The 26202-nt window shown below is 34.2% G+C and overlaps 1 protein-coding gene across 1 annotated transcript in view; it reads left to right on the top strand.

Annotated features, from left to right (window-relative positions):
* LOC136036250 (probable ATP-dependent RNA helicase DDX46) overlaps positions 1-26202 on the top strand; it is a 139247-nt gene continuing 113045 nt past the window's right edge. Inside the window, exons 1-5 of the mRNA XM_065718367.1 lie at positions 1-191; positions 9054-9209; positions 17441-17627; positions 21123-21252; positions 25328-25426. Coding sequence (XP_065574439.1) covers positions 172-191; positions 9054-9209; positions 17441-17627; positions 21123-21252; positions 25328-25426 — 592 coding nt within the window. The 5' untranslated portion in view covers positions 1-171. The remainder of the gene's footprint in view (positions 192-9053; positions 9210-17440; positions 17628-21122; positions 21253-25327; positions 25427-26202) is intronic.

Raw genomic sequence — 26202 nt, 5'->3', positions numbered from 1 at the left:
CCCCGCACAGTTTCACGTAGTGTTATTTAAAATATTTTTGCAATCTGCTTTGGCTGAACTGTGATAAATATCAGATAATACACTGCTTAACTAGGAAAAAAGAAGGATTAGTTAGTGATCAAGAAAAAACACATTCATTAAGCAGAAAGAAAGGGGGGTATTGTTACATAAATGGCTAGAGATAAAGATAGGTAAGGTTTTGAAGGTTATCTTACTAGCCTGTGTCTGTTTAGGCTATACAGAACCCAAATTAATGGTAAAGTTCCAGTGAAACTCTTCTTGGCGTACTTACTAGGGATATCCACCATACTGGTGAAATAAGACTGTGTAGTTTATAGGCTAGGCCTATATAGAGCAAAACTCAATAGCCAAAAATTTTATATAGAAAAAAATCTTTCTAACCAACTAGGTGGCTAATATGACTGACATATTTAAGCTAGCCAATCACTTGGCTCTATGATATTCCAGTGACCCACTAGCTGCAAAAAAAAAACATGAAAAAAGATGCCTTCAATGCACAATATTGTGGCTATAGCCACTTTTCTTGTTTTTCATGTCAATAGATTTTCCTTGTTGTTCAAGCCAAGGCATAGTCCACATCTTGTTCTTGAGCCTTAAACCCTCAAAAATGATATCATGGCAAAAGGGACATCATTTTTTAGGGGTTTCTAGCTCTTTTTAAAAATTTATGCAAATCTGTTTTAAATAACATTTTAACATCAACATTAAGGGTTATAATAACTACTATTCCTGAATCAGTTCGAAATGGCAATTTTTTCTTGCTAGGCCTAGCTAAGTTTTTTGAAATATACTTTCAAAATTTTGCTACTATGAGCTGTTTGGAGCCCTTTTAGGCCTTTAAGGGCTCAAAATGTGGTAAATTTATAGCAAACAGTATTACTGGCTTTTGTATAAAGTGAATATAACACTTGATGCCTTTTTTATGCTCTTTACAAATATAATAATTGCTTCTACCAGAAATTTAGATTTAAGCACTTTTTGACCTCTTAAAAATGACCTAAATATAGGGGTATAAAAAAGGCTTAAAACATTGGTCTCAAACTTTATAACATTGGATTCAAACTTACTGTTTCATTATAAATCCATTTTTTTAATGTTATATTATCCACAAGCACTGATTTTCCATGATTAAATTGGATAAATAAATTTTACCAATGTTATGGTGTTTTTTTCTTCCTTGACATCAAATTTTAAATAAAAGCATGCGTTTTTGGTCAAAAATATGAAAACCAGCTATTATGACCACCAGTTATACTGTTTGCTATAAATTCAACTATATTAAATACAGCAATGGTTAGTTTACATATTTAATATATGCTATGCTTTACCCCCACCCCCCTGATGTGCAAATATATAGCCTAAATTTGTTTCTAAACTATTACAGATTTGCAATTTCAAATATCCTATTATTATGTAAAAAAACAACCAAAAACACATGCTTTAATTGAAATTTTGGCAACAAGGAAGAAGAAAATGCCATAACATTGATAAAATTTATTTATCCAATTTAATTGTGGAAAATCAGTGCTTGTGGATTATATAACATTAAAAAAAATAGATTTATAATGAAATGGTAAGTTTGAATTCAATGTTATAAAGTTTGAGACCAATGTTTTAAGCCTTTTTTATACCCCATATTTAGGTCATTTTTAAGAGGTCAAAAAGTACTTAAATCTGAATTTCCAGTAGAAGAAATTATTATATTTGTAAAGAGCATAAAAAAAGGCATCAAGTGTTATATTCACTTTATACAAAAGCCAGTAATACTGTTTGCTATAAATTTACCACATTTTGAGCCCTTAAAGGCCTAAAAGGGCTCCAAACAGCTCATAGTAGCAAAATTTTGAAAGTATATTTCAAAAAACTTAGCTAGGCCTAGCAAGAAAAAATTGCCATTTCGAACTGATTCAGGAATAGTAGTTATTATAACCCTTAATGTTGATGTTAAAATGTTATTTAAAACAGATTTGCATAAATTTTTAAAAAGAGCTAGAAACCCCTAAAAAATGATGTCCCTTTTGCCATGATATCATTTTTGAGGGTTTAAGGCTCAAGAACAAGATGTGGACTATGCCTTGGCTTGAACAACAAGGAAAATCTATTGGCATGAAAAACAAGAAAAGTGGCTATAGCCACAATATTGTGCATTGAAGGCATCTTTTTTCATGTTTTTTTTTTCTTTGCAGCTAGTGGGTCACTGGAATATCATAGAGAATTGTTTAATGGCTCATTTTACAGAAAATTTATATATTTAAAAAGCTTTGGTAATTAACAAAAAAATAATTTTAAATAGAATTACTTTTTTTTTTGAAAAACTGCTTTTTTGTATAACACTTAGGTAATGAATGTTATTTAATTAGGGTTGCATATCTTATAAGAATAGAATATATTTGTTCAGTGATTAAAAAAAGAGACAAAAAATAAGCATCAAACACAAAGAACAAATAAATAGCAACACAAAAATATTATAGCAGAATGTGCTGCTTCAAGGTCAATAAATTAAAATAAGTCATAAATAAAATTAATATGTGTCATGAGCCAATTTTCACAGTTAAAACTGTGACCACTTATACAGAATATATAAAAATATAAATGGTTGGTATATTTAAAAGCATTCCTAGGCAAAAACCTGAAATAAACTGCATCAAACATGAAATATTTGTCAGGGACATACTATTAAAATACCAAGTAAAATAATAGACAAATGATCTGCAATATCTCTTGGTACTAAAGACTTGTTAAGTCATTAACTGAGGATAAATGTTTTTATTTGTTTGAGTCTAGTAAATTAGCCAACTAGCCAGATATCTGTAGAGTTCTGTGTGCACAACAGAATTAGCTGAATAGTTGATTATTAAGATCCCACTTATATGTAAACTTGAGCTTAAATTACTGTATCAGTAAGGTTCTACATAAACTATAAAATTACTTAACTAGTTGGCTGTTAAGATTCTTCTTATATATAAACTTGAGTTTAAATTAGCCAATTACTCAGCTATCAATAGAGTTGTAGATGCAGTATAGAATTAGCTAACTTGTTGGCTATTAAGATTCTACTTATATATAAACTTGAGTTTAAATTAGACAACTAGTCAGCTGTCAATAGAGTTGTAGATGCAGTATAGAATTAGCTAATTAGTTGGCTATTAAGGTCTCAATTATATATACACTGAAGCTTGAAATAGTCAGCTACAAATAGAATTTAAATACAATGTGGAATGAGCTAACTAGTTATTGTTTGTGTTTTTGGATATCCTGCCAATTTATTACATTTCTGTGACTTGTTAGCTAACAATTCTGTGTCTGCTATGCTAACAAAAACTGTTAAGCTAACAATTAGATGGTGGCAGAAAAAACCTTCAGGCATAACTTTAAAAGAACTTTAGTTAAAACACAAGATATTTGAAACTTTTAGGGACTGTTTTTGGTCAAGGGGGTCTTTAAATAATTGATGAATATCAAACATGCTCTTTGTTTGCAAGAACCTCAAAATATTGTTATTTCATGTTTCAGTTAAAAGTGCATGATTCTTTTTTATTTAATTTTCCACAAAAATTTTATGCATACCTCAACGTGATTGACTTGAAAATTAATGTTTTACATTTCTTCCCACTTTTCTTGTTTTTCATGCCAATAGATTTTCCTTGTTGTTCAAGTCAAGGCACAGTATATTTCCTCTATAGGAATTTTAGACAAGGTGGTTTTAAAAGTGTACATCTGGTTTTGATCTGACTCCATTCTTTGGAGTTATGTGGCATTGCACTTTTATTATTGAACTCTGCTGACTCTACAACCATGATATACAGATGATACTTACATAAACCAAACTATTAATGAACTGTATTGGTCCTTTATGTAGGCCTTTTTCATTATAATATAGACTATTTATTTATTAATACCAAATACGGTAAGCTTTCAAGCTTATCGCAATAAACATAATAAATAGAAGTTATGACAATACTGTTGTGTAGTTATGTAGACTATTTATTCTGAACTGAAAACTGAAATAAAATAAGATTTACTTTGTATTTTTTTTTCTATCAAAAAGAGATGCTCATTTTCAGAGTTGAGCCAAAAAAAAATTTTGGTGTATTATTTTACTTAAAATTTTCAGGAATTATTCTTGTTTCAATTGACAAAGTGGATTTTCGTTAAAACTCTAAAAAAATTATTGTATTTTAATCAACTATATTTACATGCTTAGCATAATGGTAAAAATCCTATTTTGATCTTTGTATGCAAGATGATTTGCTACTACAGTGTTGAACAAAAAGGCAGTTTTTGTAAAAAAAAATTATTTTATTTTAAAAATTAGTTTTGTTAATTACAAAAGATTTTTAAGATATATCGATTTCCTTTAAAATCAGCCATTAAACAAGTCTTTACAATGTTCCAGTGCCAAGTTATCTGAGGAGGAAAAAAAAAAGATGCCATATATGCAGAATATCACTGTTCCAAGAACTTATCTTGTTTTTAAAGTCAATAGACTTTCTTTGTTATTCAAGCCAAGGGATGGTGAGTTTTCTATATAGGGGTTTTGGAAAAGATGGTTCCTAATAGTGTGCTTCTTGATTTAATCCAGCACTATTTTCAGGAGTTTTGGGCTATTACATTTCTTAGTATTGGACATGATGGTCTCTTACTAGGTTGCTAGCTTATGCTGTAACCCAGGTAGCATAGGTGCATATAATGGGTGTGGGTGTATATAGTATATAGTATATATACTATATATGTATATAGTATATGTATATAGTATATAGTAATTATATTTGTTTTAAAGCACTTTATGTAATTTTTGGTAACCATTCTCTACTGGCAAATAATAAGGAGCAAGATGTTACTTCAAGCACATAAAAAGATGCACTGAGTGGTGTATTCACCTTATACCTAGCAAAGTAATTGAAATGACTTTAAATTTGCTGGTTTGGATAAGTGAATAAAACTTTCAAGAATTAATAAGATAATATTTATTTTCAAAAGACTATCACAAGCTCTAATAGAGCCAAATTTGCTTCACATGTCTAAAAGGAAAAAGCAAAACAAAGAAACAACTAATACAGCAGAACAAAAGTAGAAGAAACACCAATAAAGCATAAAAATGGTAAAAAAATTAATGCAAATGAAAAAGAAAAAAAGTCCAAGTACAAGAAATAAAATAAACTTTATGAGATTAATGGCAAAAACAAAAACAGAAAGGGTAGAGGATCACAAAAACAAAGGGTGGAGAAAATCACAGGCTAGAAGAAAACATTGCCAAATTTGCATTCTAATTCAAATACTGTAAAAAAACCAAAAAAAAACCAAAAAAAACCCACTTATTATCAAGTCAAATTAGCTGTTAAATTGAAACATTTACAATTAATGAAAGGATTGTGCCTAAGACAAGGTCAAAGTGAAATAGAAGGGGGGGGGGGTATTGATTTAAAATTTCAACTATGTGAGAGATCAACGTTTTTGTATATCTTTCAGTGGAAACTCTTATTGGGGCAAGAAGGGGGATTTTTCTTCAAACAAAACGTTGGTGGGCGAGTACGGGGGGGTTAAGATCACCAGGGAAAAGAGAAGTAATACGAGGGTTATGCACGTCATTGTGGGCAAAACACAAGGAAACTTGTGCTCTCCTCTCCTTAAGGGTGACTAGATTTGCTTTCTGAAGAAGGGAAACTTAGGCACTTTACCCTCATTGAAGATAATTCTTAGGCACCTTTTTTGAACTGCCTCTATTCTATCCGATGATTCGTTGGAGATGCCAGGATGCCAAACAGAACAAGTATATTCAAGGATAGGACGTACAAAAGAGAGAAAAATCCTCAAATAATGTGATTTAGGACATAGGGAGTTTGAGGAGAGAAAATGCTGTATTTGTATGCTTTAAGAAATCATTAACTTGGCAATCCCATTTTAAGTCGTTTGAGATGGTAACACCCACTAATTTCGCAGTATTAACAGACATTTCAGGAGTGATTTTCAGCAAGAAGTTGACTCAAATAAAAATTAAGTAAAGCTTTTTTTCCAAATTTAATAGGTCTTCTGTGCTTTCTTCTAAGTCTTCAAAAAAGAGAAGGAGTAGAAATAGGAGCTTTAAAATGTGCTCTCAGTGCCAGTGTTGCTACTAGCCAAAATGTTGGGGGGGGAGCTAGAGATTTTACAGGAGCTTGAGAATTACACCTACTACTACTTCTAAGGTTAAGGGCATTAATGCAAAACTCCCAGGGAATGTTGAGAGGTATGTTGAACTACATTAAACTGCACTCTAAAGTGTATTAAAAAAGGGTAGGGTATTAAGTCTTTTAGGACATTTTGAGATGTTGAACTGACCAAAACACACTATTGCTTACTACTGTTACTACAACTACTGCTTCTGCTACTCTAGGACTAAGGGTATTAATATGAATCTCATACAAAATTTGAAGGATGTGTTGAACAAAATCAAAATGCACTATATTCATATAGGTTATAAAAAGTTCATGAAAAAAGGGCAATATATCAGGAATATCTTAGAGTAAGAAGCTGAAATTCTAGCTACTATTACTACTACCATTGTTACTACAATACTACTACTAAGGCTAAGGTTATAAGGGTGAAACTTTCAGATAACGTTGATGGGATGTTGAACTAAATCAGAACTCACTATGTGCATGCAGGTTGTCAAAAGGGCATATCAGCAATATCTTGGGAACACCTTAGAGTATTAAGTTGAAACTTTCAAGTTATATTAAGATGTGCTGAAATAACCAAAAGGCATTATGTACAAACTAATATTACTACTACTTTTGCAACTTCTATTGCTAATACTAATCCAGCTACCACTACTTCTACAACTGCTGCTACTACAACAACATTAATTTACAACTAAAACTAGTTGTAACTGCAAATACCTGTGGCTACAACTGTGTGATTACATTTGAATACTTGCAACAGCGACAACTTGCAACTGTGTTTACTTGCGAGTTTGACTTTACCCTCATTGAAGATAATTCTTAGGCACCTTTTTTGAACTGCCTCTATTCTATCCGATGATTCGTTGGAGATGCCAGGATGCCAAACAGAACAATTATATTCAAGGATAGGACGTACAAAAGAGAGAAAAATCCTCAAATAATGTGATTTAGGACATAGGGAGTTTGAGGAGAGAAAATGCTGTATTTGTATGCTTTAAGAAATCATTAACATGGCAATCCCATTTTAAGTCGTTTGAGATGGTAACACCCACTAATTTCGCAGTATTAACAGACATTTCAGGAGGGATTTTCAGCAAGAAGTTGACTCAAATAAAAATTAAGTAAAGCTTTTTTTTCCAAATTTAATAGGTCTTCTGTGCTTTCTTCTAAGTCTTCAAAAAAGAGAAGGAGTAGAAATAGGAGCTTTAAAATGTGCTCTCAGTGCCAGTGTTGCTACTAGCCAAAATGTTGGGGGGGGGGGGGAGCTAGAGATTTTACAGGAGCTTGAGAATTACACCTACTACTACTTCTAAGGTTAAGGGCATTAATGCAAAAGTCCCAGGGAATGTTGAGAGGTATGTTGAACTACATTAAACTGCACTCTAAAGTGTATTAAAAAAGGGTAGGGTATTAAGTCTTTTAGGACATTTTGAGATGTTGAACTGACCAAAACACACTATTGCTTACTACTGTTACTACAACTAGTGCTTCTGCTACTCTAGGACTAAGGGTATTAATATGAATCTCATACGAAATTTGAGGGATGTGTTGAACAAAATCAAAATGCACTATATTCATATAGGTTATAAAAAGTTCATGAAAAAAGGGCAATATATCAGGAATATCTTAGAGTAAGAAGCTGAAATTCTAGCTACTATTACTACTACCATTGTTACTACAATACTACTACTAAGGCTAAGGTTATAAGGGTGAAACTTTCAGATAACGTTGATGGGATGTTGAACTAAATCAGAACTCACTATGTGCATGCAGGTTGTCAAAAGGGCATATCAGCAATATCTTGGGAACACCTTAGAGTATTAAGTTGAAACTTTCAAGTTATATTAAGATGTGCTGAAATAACCAAAAGGCATTATGTACAAACTAATATTACTACTACTTTTGCAACTTCTATTGCTAATACTAATCCAGCTACCACTACTTCTACAACTGCTGCTACTACAACAACATTAATTTACAACTAAAACTAGTTGTAACTGCAAATACCTGTGGCTACAACTGTGTGATTACATTTGAATACTTGCAACAGCGACAACTTGCAACTGTGTTACTTGCGAGTTTGACTATGACTACTGAAATAAATAATATATATATGTATATATATATATATATATATATATATATATATATATATATGTATGTATATATATACATATATATATATATATATATATATATATATATATATATATATATATATATATATATATATATATATATATATATATATATGTATATATATATATATATATATATATATATATATATATATATATATATATATATATATATATATATATATATATATATATATATATATATATATATATATATATAGTTCTAGGCCAAACGAACCAACGAGACTAACCTTGTTCTCTTTTTGTACTAAAGAGTGTGTGAACAGTACAGAATTTACATAATTTATGATCAATGCCCTTGGGACTTTGGTGATTATATCCACCCTTGAGGAATAATTAAGATCTTGCAACAATAATGAACAAAATAGTTGTCTAAAAATTTTGGTATGATGCCATTGGGGTATACAGGAGCACATTTGATGTCGGAGGAGGATCAATGTGCCCTCCAATCAGTCTTGGCCCTCAAAATTGGAATTAGATTTTCTTTTACGATTGATTAATCCAAATTTCAATTTTCTATAACCACCCTTTCCTTATGAAGTGGCAAGGGAAAAAATAAATAAATAGGAGACACTTTGTTCTCTACTAAGTCAATGCTAGGACGTTGATTCCAACAAATGTGAAATTCTTAATACAGTAACCACATTTAGGAAAGATAACTTGATGATGAACAATGTGTTATTTATATTTTATGATTGTATTTCCTTTTTAGATATCGACGTTCTAGAAGTCGATCTAAATCCAAAAGTCCTGTACGGAAAAGAAGAGAGCGTAGCAGAGAAAAGGACTATGATCGCAGCAAGGATCGAGACCGCAGCAGAGACAGAGACTTAGACCGCAGTAGAGATAAAGATAGGGATAAAGATAGGTAAGGAAAAGGAAATTTCTACGACTTTAGAATTTAGGGGCCAAAAAGTAATATTTACGAGCAAAATAATTATTTATGAAATACATTAATCTTACCTCACTTGTATAAAAATGGCCAATTATGTCAAGTCCTTCTTTCTTTGCTATCGCAATTATTATCATATTGGAATTTTTATGTTATTTAGGGATATATTTGTAAATACCTATGTTTTTTTTTGCTTTAGCTTACTTGATATAGAATTTAGTCATTTTTTATATACTCATATAAAAATGACCAATTGTGCCGAGTCCTTCTTTCTTTGCTATAAGCAATTGTTATCATGTTGGGATTTTTATGTGATTTTCATGTTATGTTATTATGGATTTTATGTTATCATGTTGGGATTTAGTGATATATTTGTAAATAGCTACCGTTTTTTGTAGCTACGATTGAGTAGGTAAAGTAAACTAAAGCTCTTTTCTCTACTTTAATAAGGTGGCTAAATTGATCTTCCATCAATTACTTTGTTGATGATGAAACTTGTAAATGTTTATTTTGAAAATGGGATCTTTCCCAGTTCGTTTAGGCGAGCTCGAGCGATTATTTTGTATAAAGGTGAACCTAGGAGTGATTCAACTGATTGTCAGTCGATATTTTACTTTCTGATTAAGTAAATGTTTCTAAAAGGCTTTGCTTTCCTGTCTACTTGCCATTTTAGAAATAAACGGCTTTTTCCATGGTTTCCAGTTTGTCCTTCAAGCGAAGCTTCCCACTTAGCATGCCTATGCAGCTCTTTTGAATTTTTTACATTTGGCTTAATTCTGGTTTGATTCCTACTGCTATATTTTTGGATGTCCGACAAGGCTTTGAATCGTTCGCCCACCAAATACCAAGTTTTAAACGATCTCATTCTGATATAAGAGGGACTGTTTGCACCTTGTTTGGCTCTTATTTGTATGGAAGGGGGATTTCTGTGGATCCTGTCTTCTGCTCACTGTCTGAAATTTTGTTTTGAGGCCCGCAAGGCTCAGTTTTATGGCCAGCTCTGATTTTGATTCATGTTAATCACCTTGTTGTTGCGATTGTAAACCAAATATCAACAGTTTTATGTCGTTTGTGGTATCATCCCAAAATTTTCAATATTAATTCATCTAGACCGCCATCAATGCCTTGGGACCTTCTAGTTACTTTCACCAACGACATTACAATCAGCACTGCAAGAGTCCAAGATAAGTATAAACAAGTGAATTTGTTTGTGAGGGTAATTCTTGGAGTCATTGTTCACTCAGATATCTCAAACTTTTCCTCAACTCTGTTGAATCCATGTAGTAGGTTTTTTTTGTAGACTTGAGATCATTAGGTGTAGTTTCTTGGTTCTTGATGAAAATCTTTCTTTCATACATCACAATAGTCGAACTAAAATGGTGATATCTTGGATTCCTGGGATCCTAGTAAACTTAGGAATATTTTCCCATTATCCAGTTTAAAAATTCTGCTATATTTTATAATTCAGCCTCACGTTTCTTATTGTCCTGCTAAAAGAATGCCAACCTTTTCCTTCTATCAGAAATCGCTCTCAAAAGCATACGACAAAGCAATGAACCTTATTCTGGAAGCAAATCTTTATGCTACTAAACCATTGCTTGATTTCAAGTCGTTTTATTTTTTCTCAGGTGTGTCTTTCAGTTTCTCTCAAATATATAGCGATGTTGTATGACCCCCAAATTATTCTGTGTCTTATCGCTGACTAATCTTCACATAATCATCTTCTTATTTAAAGTAACATTTTTTGCCAACTTCACTCCGCTGTCTGTCTTTCATATTGCTTGAAATGTTCTGCATAAATCCGCTAAAGAGTTTTGTACCTTCAAAAAGAAAAAAAGCTGAAAAGATTAACTTTTGTTGTCATTTATATTTTGAGTTATTTCTTCAGCTTTTTTTTCGTTGTATTAATAGTCTTCTGTCATTTATTTACTTTTTTCATGTTCACCTAGGGTCTATGTCTCTGGGTCATGGTAATAACGGTTATTGGTAATTTTTATTGCCATGACATTTCACTCTAACTTGGCTATGGTGGGTAATAAGTGACGGGCAATAGTTTGCCATGCTTTTGTTTTTGTGCGTTTTTATGGCACTTGGTTTTGCTACTTTAGGCACTTCCAGGTAAGCTAGGACGATGAAATTTGGCAGGCGTATCAGGGACTGGACCAGATTAAATTATAAACAGTCGTTTTCCCGATTTGACCATCTGGGGGGGGGGGGGGGTCGAGGGCCGGTTAATTCGGAAAAATAGAAAAAATGAAGTATTTTTAACTTACGAACGGTTGACCAGATGTTAATGAAATTTAATGTTTGGAAGGATATCGTGTCTCAGAGCTATTATTTTAAATCCCGATCGGATCTGGTGACATTGGGGGGGGGGAGTTGGGAGGGGGAAACCTAAAATCTTGGAAAACAATTAGAGTGAAGGGATCGGGATGAAACTTGGTGGGAAAAATAAGCACAAGTCCTAGATACATGATTGACCTAATTGGAACGGATCTGCTCTCTTTGGGGTAGTTGGGGGGGGGGGGGGTTCACCCCCACCTACTGGGGGGGGGGGTCACCAGACCCTAAGATCTGGGGTCACCAGATCTTAGTGTAATTTGATATATAGAAGGATATTGTGCTTTAAAGCTCTAATTTTAAATTCCGACCAGATTTTGTGACATTGGGGGGAGTTGGAGGGGGAAACCGGAATTCTTGGAAAACGTGTAAATTGGGGTATTTTTATCTTACGATTAGGTGATTGGATCTTAATGAAACTTGATATATGTAGAAGGATCTTATGTCTCTGATGCTCAATTTTTGACTCGAATTGGATCCGGGGACATAGGGGGATGGAGGAGGGAAACATAAATCTTGGAAAACGCTTAGAGCGGAGAGATCGGGATGAAACTTGATGGGAAGAATAAGCACAAGTTGTAGATACGTGATTGACATAATTGGAACGGGTCTGTTCTCTTTGGAGGAGCTGGGGGGTGTTAATTTGGAAAAATTAGAAAAATTGAGGTATTTTTAACTTAAGAACGGGTGACCGGATCTTAATGAAATTTGATATTTATAAGGAATTCATTTCTCAGAGCTCTTATTTCAAATCCCGACCAGACCTGTTGACATTGGGGGGAGTTGGAGGGGGGAATCTTGGAAAACGCTTGGAGTGGAGGAATCGGGATGAAGCATGGTGGATAGAATAAGCAAATATTCTTGATACATGATTAACGTAACCGTACTGGATTCGCTCTCTTTGGGGGAGTTGGGGGAGGGGTTCAGTGATTTGGCGAGTTTGGTGCTTCTGGACGTGCTAGGACGATGAAAATTGGTTGGCGTGTCAGGGAGCTGCACAAATTGACTTGATAAAGTCGTTTTCCCAGATTCGACCATCTGGGGGGCTAAAGGGAGAGGAAAAACTAGAAAAAATTAGGTATTTATAACATACGAGTGGGGGATCGGATCTTAATGAATTTTGATATTTAGAAGGACATCGTGACTCAGAGCTCTTATTTTAAATCCTGACCGGTATTAAGCCTCTGATTTTCCTTTTAAATCAATCTATTGATTCTTAGAATTTTTCATAGCTCATATCATATGAGCTCTTGGCTCTTAGCTCTTCTTGCCTCGTCACAAGTGCCATATGAGCTCTTAGCTCTTGTTAATTTTACTGTTTCTTTTCTCCCTCTCTATATGCATTTCTGGCCGTACAATCTTACAGGGGAAGTACGAAGTGAATTTTCCGGAGGCACTAAAAATTAAGGGGGAAAAGTAGATGTAATGACACTCATAAGTTTTGAAAGTTACTTTTTTTATATATATAGTAAGAGAACTGACAAAAATAAGAAGGTTCGAGCTAGATTTAAGAAATTTAAGTTTTTAAATACTATACATTCGAAATATTAGATCTATTTTTTCCTCAGCTCTATTCTGTCCTGAAATAATTTATGTTCGCCACTACTGGGTCGGATGTTTTGTTAGCCAATGTTTATCGAATTGAAGATTTATTTTCAAATAGTGATTGTTTAAGCCTCTTAATTTGGTTCGTAGCCAAAAAAGTGTACAAGTATTTATGCAAAATTGAAGAGGCTAAATGAGAAGTTTTGAGACGGCCCAATCTGAACATTTAAAGTCTGGTTATCCAGCCTTATTCACCCCTGAAATAACTTGTATTTGCGCAAATGTTGATTGAACTCTATATTTGCTTTTAATTAGCATTTTTCTAACATTTCTTTTCTTGGTTATCTGCCAAAAGTGTTGAAGCATTCATTCAGAATCGGAAAAAGATAGGGCTACATCTCCTTATTTAACAAAGTTAGGGGATGATATTTTACGGCCATGAAAGGCTTTTGTAAATGAAAGCCTTTCCTGTGCCGGTACCTGCAAAAAAAGAGGTATTCCGCTATGCGTCCGTAGCAAAATGTTTTTATCACTTCTAAATAAAATTTATTTATAAATAAAAGAAAACCAAAAGTGTTTTCTTTTATTTAGAAATTGAACTAGAAGATATTTTGTTTTAAATAATTGCTTTCAAATTTATGCAAACAGTTTTTTTTCGAAACATCACTTTAGGATTCTCAGGCCTTTTCAATTTGATTTAATGTATTTTATCCAGAATGCCTCCGTTTTGCAATATTTCCCTCCTTAAAAAAAAGTTGCGAAAATGTTATTAAGCTAATAGCTGTTGATGGGTATCTTTGCTGGTACTACGCGGTAAAGTTTCTGTTTTTAATTATTCTAGGTAGGGAATTGTTTGTAAAACTTAGTTGGAAGTAGGGGCAATTTGAACTAAATCAAAAGACATTTTGCGAATCTGGTTTGTCTGGATATTAAGTTGGAACTCCTAGGGAATATTGAGTTGGGCAATGAAGTTAATGAAAAGACACTATATCGACACTAGAATAAAAAAAATAAATCACCAATGCAATAGCACAAACACAGAAATGAACATACACCAGGAAAAAAAAAGACAGAAGGAGAAAGGAAGACTGGTTTCCTACTTTATTAATTAATATAGATCAGTACTTGAATGAGGCCTTCACCCTACTCGTCCATCCAATTACATAGGTCAAACAGCATAGCCATACACAATGAACTCTAAATAATAATCCATGGACAGGCAATCGTGTCGTAAGTAAGTATAAGTCGCCATTTACCAAATATTAAAAAATAAAAAGGAAAAATAATTCAGAGGACAACCCAACACAAGGGCTCATCAGGAGATACACATTTGTCTATAGGGTTGCGGCACTTAAAATTCCCTACTCAGGTATAAACTTGATACTTTTAGGGGATTTTAAGCTAAATAAAAAGATTATAATTACTCATAACTAATACACTGTATATAGGCTACCCAAGTTGTCAAAACGCCGTGTCTGAAATATCTCAGGAATGGCTAAGAATATTAAAATCAAATTTCAGAAAACCTTAGAGGGAGATATTGAATTAAATCAAAAGACGTATTCTACCCGCTGGAGATCAAAAGGGCGGATACACAATACCTCAAGAACTTCTAAGGGAAAGCTGAAACTTTGTTGAAATAAATAAAAAAAAACACACTTTTATGCTTCCAGTTTCTCAATGACAGTTCTTCAATATCTGTGCTTACACTTTGTCAAAATGGCCGTTCTGCAATATCTCAGTTGTTCAATATCTCAGAAACAGCTAAGGGTATTAAGCTGAAAATTTCAGATAACACTGAGGGGGTATCAAAATGAAACAAAAGCCTCTATGGCATCCAGGTTGTCAAAATGGTGTATCTGCAATATCTCATGAACGGCTAATGGTATTGATTTATAACTTTCAGGAAATGATGAGAGAAATTTTGAACTAGTTAAAACACTCTACGTGACTCTAAGCTATGAAAGTAGCGCATCTGCAATATGTCAGCACGGCTAAGGATATTAAGTTGAAATAGTGTCAGGCTGTGTCGTCAAGGAAAGATTATAACTAAGTAAAAAGTAATGTGCATCCACTCGGTGAGAATATTCGGGGAATTAAAATGACGCTATGTATACAGGACGTTGAAACGGCGTATCCGCAATATCTTAGGAACGACCAAGGGTGTTAAAATGAAACATACAGATAAAGTTAAATCGTGTTTTGATCAATGATTGGGAATCAGGCTGAAATTTTCAAGAAGTTTTAGGGCAGAGGAGGGGCTGTTTGGACCTCAAATTTTGAATTCAGGGACGGGACAGATGTAAATGAAAAGTCACTTTGTATCCATTTCATTGAAACCATGTATCCGCAATATCCCAAGAACAGTTTGAAGTTTGAATTTGTAATTTTAAGGTACTATTGGGGAAATGAAGAGGGAGATTGTGGCAAGGGATTTCAAATTTTTCTGTTGAAGATGAAAAAGAGAGTAGATTATATATCAATCTATTTGATATATATATTTGATTATATATCAAATCGACTAATACATTTTTGTCCTGTAAGCCTCTATGGAACTTATATCTGCATATCTATGGCGTGATATCTGCATAGTTACATAACGAAGTATCTAGAAAACTGTGCCTTTCTAGGCTGTCAAAATAGTATGTTTGCAATCCCTCATAACTTTAGGGGTATCAGATTGAAACTTCGAGAAGGGTTAAAGGAGTGGGAGAGACCGTCAGATGTTGGGATGTGTCGTGGGGAGGAGTATAGCTAAATCAAAAGCTTTTATTTGTATCTAAATTATCATATTACTTAACCTTACGAAATCCCAGGAACAGCTTCGCGATAAAGTTGAGGTCATTGAAACAGCATATCTGCTTTATTTTATGAACGGCCTTGAGAATGAAAACTCTCAGGTAACTGGGTAAGAAAGGAGGAGTTTGGGCCAGGAGGCTTCTTATATTGAGTTGGGTGTAGCTGAAGGAGCTAAACAATTTTGTCTCTGATTCACCATAACCTTTTCGCTTTATAAAATTCTATGGGACTTATACCCATGCATAGTTTATTACGGAAGTCTATCAAAGGACGCTATTTACTGCCAAGTTGTCAAAATGGTGCAACTGGACAGCTTGGGAACAACAAAATGTATTGAATCGAAATTTTTCATGGATTGTAGATGGAGGTGAGGGGCAACTAAAAATTGAACTCTGATTTTGGAGGAGACAGTGAAATTATGTGGAATGATACTGAGAGCGTCAAGTCAATCAAAATACCACTTTTGCATTAGCTTTTTGGGGTTGGACTTGAAATTTTCATGTTGTAAAAGAAAAAGAATTGAAGAGGAGGAGTGGAATTTCTGATTTTTTTTATAGGGGAGGGGGAAATATTTAGTGTTTTTGATCCACCTGAACATTTTTGTGCTTTAAGTCTCAATGGGAATTAGAATTTACTCACGTCTGTGTATTGAAGTAAAACACTTAAGCAAATAAACTTTACAATTACTCGAGATGTTAGCCAACAATAAAACTATGTCAAAAATGAACAAGAGATAATTAAAAAAGGAGAAACTGTTCAATGAAAATTAAATAGGCATATTTAAACCTAACACGGACAGAAATAAGGTCCTATAGTAACTTGAACTCATAACCAACAGAAATTACTATCGATAAATAAATGAAACCAAAAACGAGTGAAAATAAAAATAAATAATCACATCAAACAGAAAGATAACAGATGCTGCTGTTGATGAATAAGGAATCCCAAAACGAACAGAAATTAACACAAAAAATACAGTCAAAACGATTTGCATATCGAACAGTGTATTTTTTGTTGGTCATTGCAACAACAACACAAGCACAAAAATTTATCGTAATATTGCAAGGCTAATCAAGATTTATAAATAAGACATAAGAGTGGTGCTACTCCCTCTTCCTCCCAAGCCATCTAAATGGCTCGAGTGTCACTTGTGCTTTTTATTTTGAGCAAGGTAATTTTTATTTATGAAAATATCGACAAAAAAAACACAAAAAGTAAATAAACCGCCATAATAATCAAGCTGACTGGACGTAACTAACGAAAGTAGATTGGCTGTTTAAGATTTTGACTTGATCAAATGTAAACTGTGTATTGACATCCATTTGGTATTGATTTTATTCCCTTAGCTACAAATATTTGCTGTGAGTTGATGAAAATGAAAGTGAAGCTAGTGTATTGGCCTAATTAATTTGATACCTTTTTTGATTTGTTAAGCTGAAAATCTCAAGAGTAGCTAAAAAGACATTTTGAATTGTTTCAATGATTCGAGTTGTCAGCTGAATTCTGAATCTTTTTCTCTTTAGACACAGAAGAAGCCGTTCACGGTCTAGAGACCGGTATCGTCGAGAAAGGGATAGGAAACGACGGAGGTCCCAGAGCCCCAGTGCTGAAAAAAAGAGAAGGAGTAGAAGTGGTAGTAAACCAAGACAAGAAGAAAAGAAAGAAGAGAAAAAAGAAGTCGAAGAATTTGATTTTTCTAGACTTGATAAGGTAAATGAACGACACTTTATTTATCGTTAATCGACTCAAAATTGGCTGTGCGGTTGAAGGCTGCTTCGAAAAAATTCAGAATTTCAAAAAACAGCCTTGAAACCCATTGAAATGGTGTCGGATCCAAATAAAAACTGCACCATTGGAATCACCATAGCCGATGACCCCAGCTAGGAGAATTACAGTCCCCCAGCCACTTTTTCACATGGGATGCAGTGACTTATCCTTTTTTTCTTTTGGCGCAAGTGGGGCGTTGAAACATTATAGAGAGATGTTTAAGTGTTCATTCGAAAGGAAATTGTTATATCTAGTGCCCTTTGGAAGTATTAAAAGCATGATATTAAAATAAAATGCAATTTTTATCAAAAACCGCTTCTCCATATGCAAGCTAATGTCTGTGGGGTGTGATATCATGTTTGGGTGACTCTGTTGCATAATTTCCTGGGGCTCGTTCTCTACTAGGTCCATCTAAAACTAAAAAAAAAATTAATATCCTTTAAAAATGTTTCTGTGTTATTAAAGGATGTTATTAGTATTCTTAGAAGCATATCATTCTAAATCTTAATTTTGCTGAGTTAGTTCATGTGAGGCTTTAATAAGTTACATACATCATGCTATACTTATGTGACAACTATTAGGTGTCAATTACTAGGATCAGGGGCCTCATGCTGTGTTTTAATTTTTCTCGAATGTTTGTGAACAGCTTCAAATTAATATCAAGCGACAAGAGTGTTGTTGTAATCAAACATTAAGTTCCACTTTGTCAATTTAACTCACACCTGTTCTCCTATCAAATAGACCTTGTCAGAACTTGTGGATAGAGTATTTTTAGCAATCGAAAGGTATTGAAAGAGGTATTAATGATAGAAAAAAAGCAATGAGGATGAGAAAGACAAACATAAAAAATAATTAAAAGTGTGATATCGACAGAGAACTTTATTATTCCCGATAAAGTAGTAATGCAGAATGGCGTACCAACGAAGAAACCCGAAGAGATTTGTAATGCTGTTCCAAACATTTTGCTAATATTGGCGTAGATTTATCTTCCCGTATAGTATGTTCTGATGATGATCCTCCCTTGGAGTTTTTTATGAAGACTCCAATTGATATTTCTATGTATATGAGACCCTTCTCTCGTGATGAAGTAGAGAAGATTATCTTTGGGATGGAAAATACATCGGCAGGTAGTGATTCACTCAATCTTCTGGTGTTAAAAATAGCGCTTCCTTATGTTGCTGATATTCTTACTTCCCTCATTAATTTGTGCTTGAAACGGGGAACGTTTCCTGATTGCTTGAAAATTGCTAAGATTACCCCTGTTTTTAAAGGCGGTAATAAGAATGATCTTGGAAATTATCGGCCTATCTCAGTCTTACCTGTTATTTCTCGTGTGCTAGAAAAGTGTATTAACACTAGAGTTTATGATCATTTGGAACTGCATAATCCGTTATATCCAATTCAATTTGGCTTCAGGAGGGGGAGAACCACAGAGATGGCATTATCATATATAACTTCGGCAATCAATGGAGCTCGTGATAATAAGCTTAGAGTAGCTGGTCTGTTTCTTGATTTGGTTAAGGCATTTGACACTGTTGACCACCAATTACTACTTCGAAAATGTGAATTTTATGGACTAAGAGGGGCTACTTTAGCTTTGCGATTATCTCCAAAACAGAGAGCATTATGTTCACATTAATGGATTTTCTTCAAGTAAGAGTCTTGTTAAATTTGGTATCCCCCAGGGTTCTGTGTTAGGACCTACTCTCTTTTGATTTCTATCAATGATCTGCCAAATGCTGTGGCAGCTACTTCTAGGATAGGGGATATAGTGGATCCTGCACCTTCGGGAACCAGGATCACTACACCCTTATTTGCTGATGATGCGACATTGATGTGTGTTGCTTCAACTGAACAACAACTTACCTCAACAATTAATGCAGCAATGACTATGACATGTCTTTGGTTGAAGATAAACTGGCTTGACCTAAATATAAATAAGTCAAATTTTGTTATCTTTTCACGGTCCCCAAATTATTATCCTTGGATTACGGAAATAGCTACTCCGAAGGGGATTGTTAAGCGGTCAAATTCTGTTAAGTACCTTGGGATTATTATTGACGAAATTTTATCATTTAAGTGCCATGTAAAAGCTATAAGTAGAATATTATCGCGGAATTTAGGGATTATCCGTAAATTAAAACATTTATTTCCTTCAAGTGTTATACGGTTATTATATTTTTCTCTGATTCATCCGTATATTTTGTATTGCTCGTCTGTATGGCTTGGGACATTCCCCTCAATACTTCGCCCAATCCGCGTACTGCAGAATAATGTCATTAGATTACTTTGTGGAATAGCGAACCGGGATTTGGTCAGGTCAATGTACAGTATGATAAATATAATGCCTGCAACCGGATTGCGTGATTTTTATACACTGGTTTTTGTGTATAAGTACCATTATGGGTGCGTTCCAGAATGTTTTACTGGAATTTTTCGGGATAGATCTAATATCCATGATTACAGAACTCGAACAAGTGGAGATATTGAGGTTCCTCGCCTAGTTTCAAGTAGGACTGCTTTTTCAATTATTTATAGAGGGGCTAAGCTATGGAATAAGCTTGTTCCAAGTATCAAAGAATTGCCCATTAATCAATTTAAAGCCGTGCTGCGTCTGGGGTTTCTTGGTAGGTATACCTTTGAAATAGATTGAGATTGATTGATTTAATATTGGAAATAATTGTTCATTGTTTTTTTGTTTTTCTTTTGTTTTCTTTTTTTTGCTTCGGGATCATGATATTATGTTGTTTGATTGTGTATGAATTATTTATGTAATTTTTTTTCTCGGTACACGGTTTCACCTTTCTGCTCATTTTAGATTAACACATTGTTTTTTTTTTGTTTTTTTTCTCTTCTATTTTTTGTTCTTTTTTGTTAGTAACACAACCTCGCAAGCAATGTTTTTGGTGTGCTACAGATCGATTTTGTCTGTGTTATTTCCTTTGGTTAATAAATTCATACTACTAAAAAAAAATACTACTAAATATATATATATATATATATATATATATATATATATATATATATATATATATACATATATATATATATATATATATATATATATACATATATATAAAATTTGTTTCTTGGGATATTCTCGCATAAAAAACGCGTAAAGGGGTCAAATTGGTCTAGGGTTTTGAAAAGGCAACAGTAATTTTGTGTGTAGAAATCTGGTAACTTATTCTAGTAGTCTCAAAATTACCGTTTTAGGTTTTTGGACAAGGTTCTTATAAATGCAAAATAACTCCCAGCCCTCTATAAAAAGAATAATTTATTCTACTTAAATGCCTAAGAGAATCAGTTCTACCCCAGAAGCCATATTTATTCAGACTCAACAATAGAATAGCATTAGTTATTTTACAAGTTGATAAATGCTCGTGCAATTTTTATTTCTATCTTACTTTAAATTTGAACACATGATTATAACTCTAGGACGCTGAGCAAGAAAGACTAGAAACGGAGATGCGTAAAAGAAAAGAGAGGATCGAGAAGTGGCGAGCCGAAAGAAAGAAAAAAGAAGCAGAAGCATTTAAAAAGGAAGTTGAAAAAGGAGCGTTAACAGGTGAGTGACTTGTTTTCTTGCCACTCATATGAATGTCGAGTACCTTTAGAGATGAAAATCATTTGACTCCACAAAAGTTACTTAAACAGTCCAGTGAAATTTTTTTACTGCTCTCTTGAACTATAACTTCCTTATCTTATTTTTTTCCTCCGTGGAGTCGATGTCCTCTGAATTTTTATTTCATTATCCATGGTGGTCTTCTCTGCGCTTTGATTCCCAGGCCTCATGTAGGTTCAGGTAGGATAAGGAATGGGCAGCCCCTATTATGTGGGGAATATTCTCTGTTCGTTTTAAATTTTAATGTTGCTCCTTTGTTTGAGCTGAAAAAATTAAATTGTTTATTTAATTTGGATTATTTTAAAAATCACATCGGGAAACCCCCTCCCCTCCATGGGGGGGGGGGGGGGGGTGAAAATTTCCTCCCATGAGAAATTTGCCTATGGAAAATTTCTCACATGTAAATGTGTCCCTGTCGAAAAACTCCTCTGACAATTCCTTCCTTGCTGAATTCACCCTGAAAAATTACACTGGGAAATTATACTTTTCTTTCATTAAAAAAAAGTTTTTATTTATTCTGATTGTTTTGCATATCATGTTGGACATCCCACACCCTTGTGGGTGTGAAAAAAGTTTACCCGGAAGATTTCCTGCCCGGTGAAAAATATCCTTCCCATAGAAAATTATTCCTGTAGAAACACCCCCCACCACAGAAATCCCCTCTACCACCTGAGACCCCCCTCCAATAATTTCTTTACATGTCCGAACAACAAATACTATATTTATTTAATGGGAAAATTGTGTAACTTACAGCCTTTTACCCAGGGACTGTGAGGGTCGTGATATCGCCGGAGGCATAGTTGTTGGACATTCTAACTACGATGAACCAAATGGCTCTCAAAATTTTGATCAGATGTCTTCGGGGGGGGGGGGGGGGGGGGCTTGAATATGGGCTAGTTGTCCTCCAATCTTTTTGATAACTTGAAAAATGCACTAGAACTTTTAATTTCTGTTTGAATGAGCCCTCTTCTGATCTACTATAGCAATTGGTTCGATACGACTAGCTCTGAAAAAAAATGAATAAATAAAGACGTATCTATGATTTTTTTTTCTGTCAAAATATAAAAATCGACTTTTTTGTTGATAGGAGCCTGAAACCTCTACAGTAGTGTTTTCTAATATGCTGTATCTGATGGTATGATTTTTATTAAGATCGCTGGACTCTCAGGGGTGTTTTCCCCCTTTTTTTTATAATTAGGCACATTTTCCAGCCTCTTAGCTTCTAATAGGTAACATTAAACTTACTAAATTATATATATATATATAAATATATTTGGAATCAGCATGAATGTCCGTTCTCTTGATGTATTAATTGTCATCAATAAATTCTTTCCCATAATTTTGGTTATGATTGGATCGAATCGCTTTTGTGCTACGATCAAACTATTTGATTAAGAAAAATATTCATTTGCTGACAAAGCTTGCGCTGTAATGCAATTCTGCAATCTAAAGATAGCTCTGACTCAAATCTATTGCTGCTCATTGCGCGGAATTTGAGGAAAAAGAGGACAAATGTTATGTCTAACTTTTTTCAAAATAAGAAACATTGTTTGCTTTTTGTGCCGTAGTTTTAAGACGATTTAGAAAAGACTACCTCAGCTTGGTGTAAGGATCATGTAAAAACAGTGCTCACTGTAATTGTGGTACATTTGACATCAGAATGGGACATGCCATTTAAGCAGTTTTATTTTCTACTACGGTTATGGGTTTAATACCCTCGGGTATGTTACAAAAGACAATCATGTTTCTGTTTTTTTTTTTAATTTAACTTTCTTTAAAAAAAAGAAGTAATATACGTGAATGAAAAACATAACTTAAAATGGTCAACTAAGCTTTTCTCTACTTGAAAAAAATAAGAAAATAAAACTATTATTTCTGGTCAAGCAACCGTTTTACAGGATTGGATATCATTTTCGCCTTTTTTTTTGAACATACCATAAACGATCTCGCGAAAAATCCCGATGTGATCAATGTGCTTTCGCCAACATATTATACGCCATCTATATTCTGGATATGCAATTAAAATGAAATGAAAATTTATTTCCGCTTCATCTCTGGGAGTCTTTATAAATAGAAAAAAGAAAAAAAAGTAGACTAAACAGTAGAAGAAACGCTATACAAAGAAATCAACTTTTCGCCGTCTTAAAGGTCCTCCTGTTATGACAGTTTCATTTCATTTTGATTATAACTGAAAAGGTACATCTTTATTCTGTAAACGCTCAAAATGATTTTTTGGCACGTGTTTGACATGAAACCAACATATAATTATGGATAAAAAAACGTCATCTTGTATATTTGGAAAATATACTCGTCAAGGAGGCACACTCATGCCTCTATAAAGAGGCGAACCACGACAATGTTAAGCGATCTTCGGTTCCAGTAGTCGCAGAGGGATGGGGAGGGATGCATTTCATAGCCCGAGCTCCAACTAAGAAACCTGCCAAATTTCATCCCCCTCCGACTTTTCCTTCATGGGGAAAATCTGGCTGAAAGTTTCGACCCACCAACCCCAGCCCCCCTTTAACGTTGTCCGATCGGGCTGAAATTGACAAGTTAAGGTCCCCTAGGGCCCAGGAGCTTATCCGCGAAATTTCAGCTCGATCCGATAACTCCTTCCCTGTTTTCCAGAAACCACGCATAGCCACTTAATTTTCATATTCTTTTTTTTTCTGCCACGCCTACAGGTCACAGCCGACATCGGATCTGGGTGTACGAAGACTCATTCGAGACGGAATTCTCCGAGTAAGTTTCCTTGAAAGTTTCGTAGGAAAATCTTAACCCCCCGAAAGTTTCGACCCCCCCCCTTTAACGTTGTCCGATCGGGCTGAAATTCACAAGTTAAGGTCCCCTACGGCCCAGGAGCTTATCCGCGAAATTTCAGCTCGATCCGATAACTCCTTCCCTGTTTTCCAGAAACCACGCATTAGCCACTTTATTAACCCATTTCTCCATAAGAGCCCATGTTAATTTGAAATTTTTAAAAGTTATCTAAAAGTTATATTTACACGCATGCAGGTGGTTAGCTCAGTCGGTAGAGCGTGGGACTTTTAATTCTCGGGTCAAGGGTACAAGTCCCCTATCGGGCGGTTTTTTTTTCACAAAATATGAAAAAAACCTCGTTTTCTTAAAGAGTTAAAGAGGCTGCGTCCCAAAGTCGAACCTTAAAACGTACAGGAATTAGGAGAGGCAGTCCTAATTCCTGTACGAGGAGTACAGGAATTATTAAATTACATCCACCATGGGTTGTAGAAAAACGTACAGAAATAATATGAAAAAAACTTCGTTTTCTTAAAGAGTTAAAGAGGCTGCGTCTCAAAGTCGAACCTTAAAACGTACAGGAATTAGGAGAGGCAGTAGGGGGGCTGCCGCCCCCCAAACCACCCGCTTTTAAAGACTCTTTTGTACAGGTTTTTTGTTGTGGGGGGCTGCCGCCCCCTAACCCCCCGCTCTTGGCTTCGGAAAGGCCCTCTTTTAATGAACAAAAAATTGAAATGAATGAATAATGGAATAACTTCGAAAAATGTTAAACACAAGAGGACAGGAGAACCATTGCGCCGAAACTAGTAATTAGTAACAATGAAGTCCCCCCACAACAAAAAACCTGTACAAAAGAGTCTTTAAAAGCGGGTGGTGGTTTGGGGGGCGGCAGCCCCCCTACTGCCTCTCCTAATTCCTGTACGTTTTAAGGTTCGACTTTGAGACGCAGCCTCTTTAACTCTTTAAGAAAACGAAGTTTTTTTCATATTATAAACAGAAAGGAACGATGTGGTTTTATGTCTGGGAAGCCGGAAATTTGACAATATAAAATGAAGTAATGCTCTTTTATTGCGTAATTCGAAAACTGAAATTTAATGTCGCTTGTCTGGATGAAACATTTGTTTGTACATAATTTACAACTTTTTCTTACTTTATATTTATATTTATGCATTTACAATGTTTACCTGAACGCTGAAACTTATTTTTGTTTTAGATGTCATTTTTGTAGGGAAAGATAAACACTTTTGTTTCTGTATTCTAGAGGGACTGAAACTTCCCAGTAAAAAGTGGTCATTGGAAGATGATGAAGAAGAGGAGGATGAAACTACGGCTATTAAGTCTGAGAACGCGGATGAAATTGGTAAGATAAGTAAAGGTTTTAATCTTTGTTTGAGTAGATTTAAATCTCATTCTAAAAAAGCACTACAACGTTCTTGAAGTTAAAAAAAAATCAAATTATAATTGATTAATTAATTTATTTTATAACCAAACACAATGAATATGATTAAATGTTATATATATATATATATATATATATATATATATATATATATATATATATATATATATATATATATATATATATATATATATATACTAGCTGTTGGGGTGGCGCTTCGCGCCACCCCAACACCTAGTTGGTGGGGGCGCTTCGCGCCCCCCCCAAGCCCCCCCGCGCGCGTAAGTCGTTACGCGCCATAATAGTTACGCGCCATTGTAGTTGTGTCCCTATGTCCCACCTGTGAATATAGATAGATATATATATATATATATATATATATATATATATATATATATATATATATATATATATATATATATTTATATATATATATATATATATATATATATATATGGTTTTAACTACGTAAAACTTGCGAATATACAACATTCTTTGCTGTCCCATTGTCTTTGCATATAAATAGATTGTCAGGTTTACCGACTCTTGAACATGCAACATATAATGGTCCATGAGAAAACAATCTGTATTCAGATCTATACCTCATGATTCTAATGATTGCCCTTGAGCTTTGTTGATGGTGATTGCTAATCGACCATTCCCTGTCCCGGTGTCCCGGTCGTCATTTACATCCCCCTGTTTCCCCCGGTGTCCCCGTTGTAGTTGTGTCCCTGTGT

This window comes from Artemia franciscana, chromosome 15, assembly GCF_032884065.1.
Source record: "Artemia franciscana chromosome 15, ASM3288406v1, whole genome shotgun sequence".
NCBI classification, from domain to species: Eukaryota; Metazoa; Arthropoda; class Branchiopoda; order Anostraca; family Artemiidae; genus Artemia; species Artemia franciscana.
The sequence above is the reverse complement of the archived record's forward strand: the minus strand, read 5'-3'. Positions and strand labels throughout refer to the sequence as shown.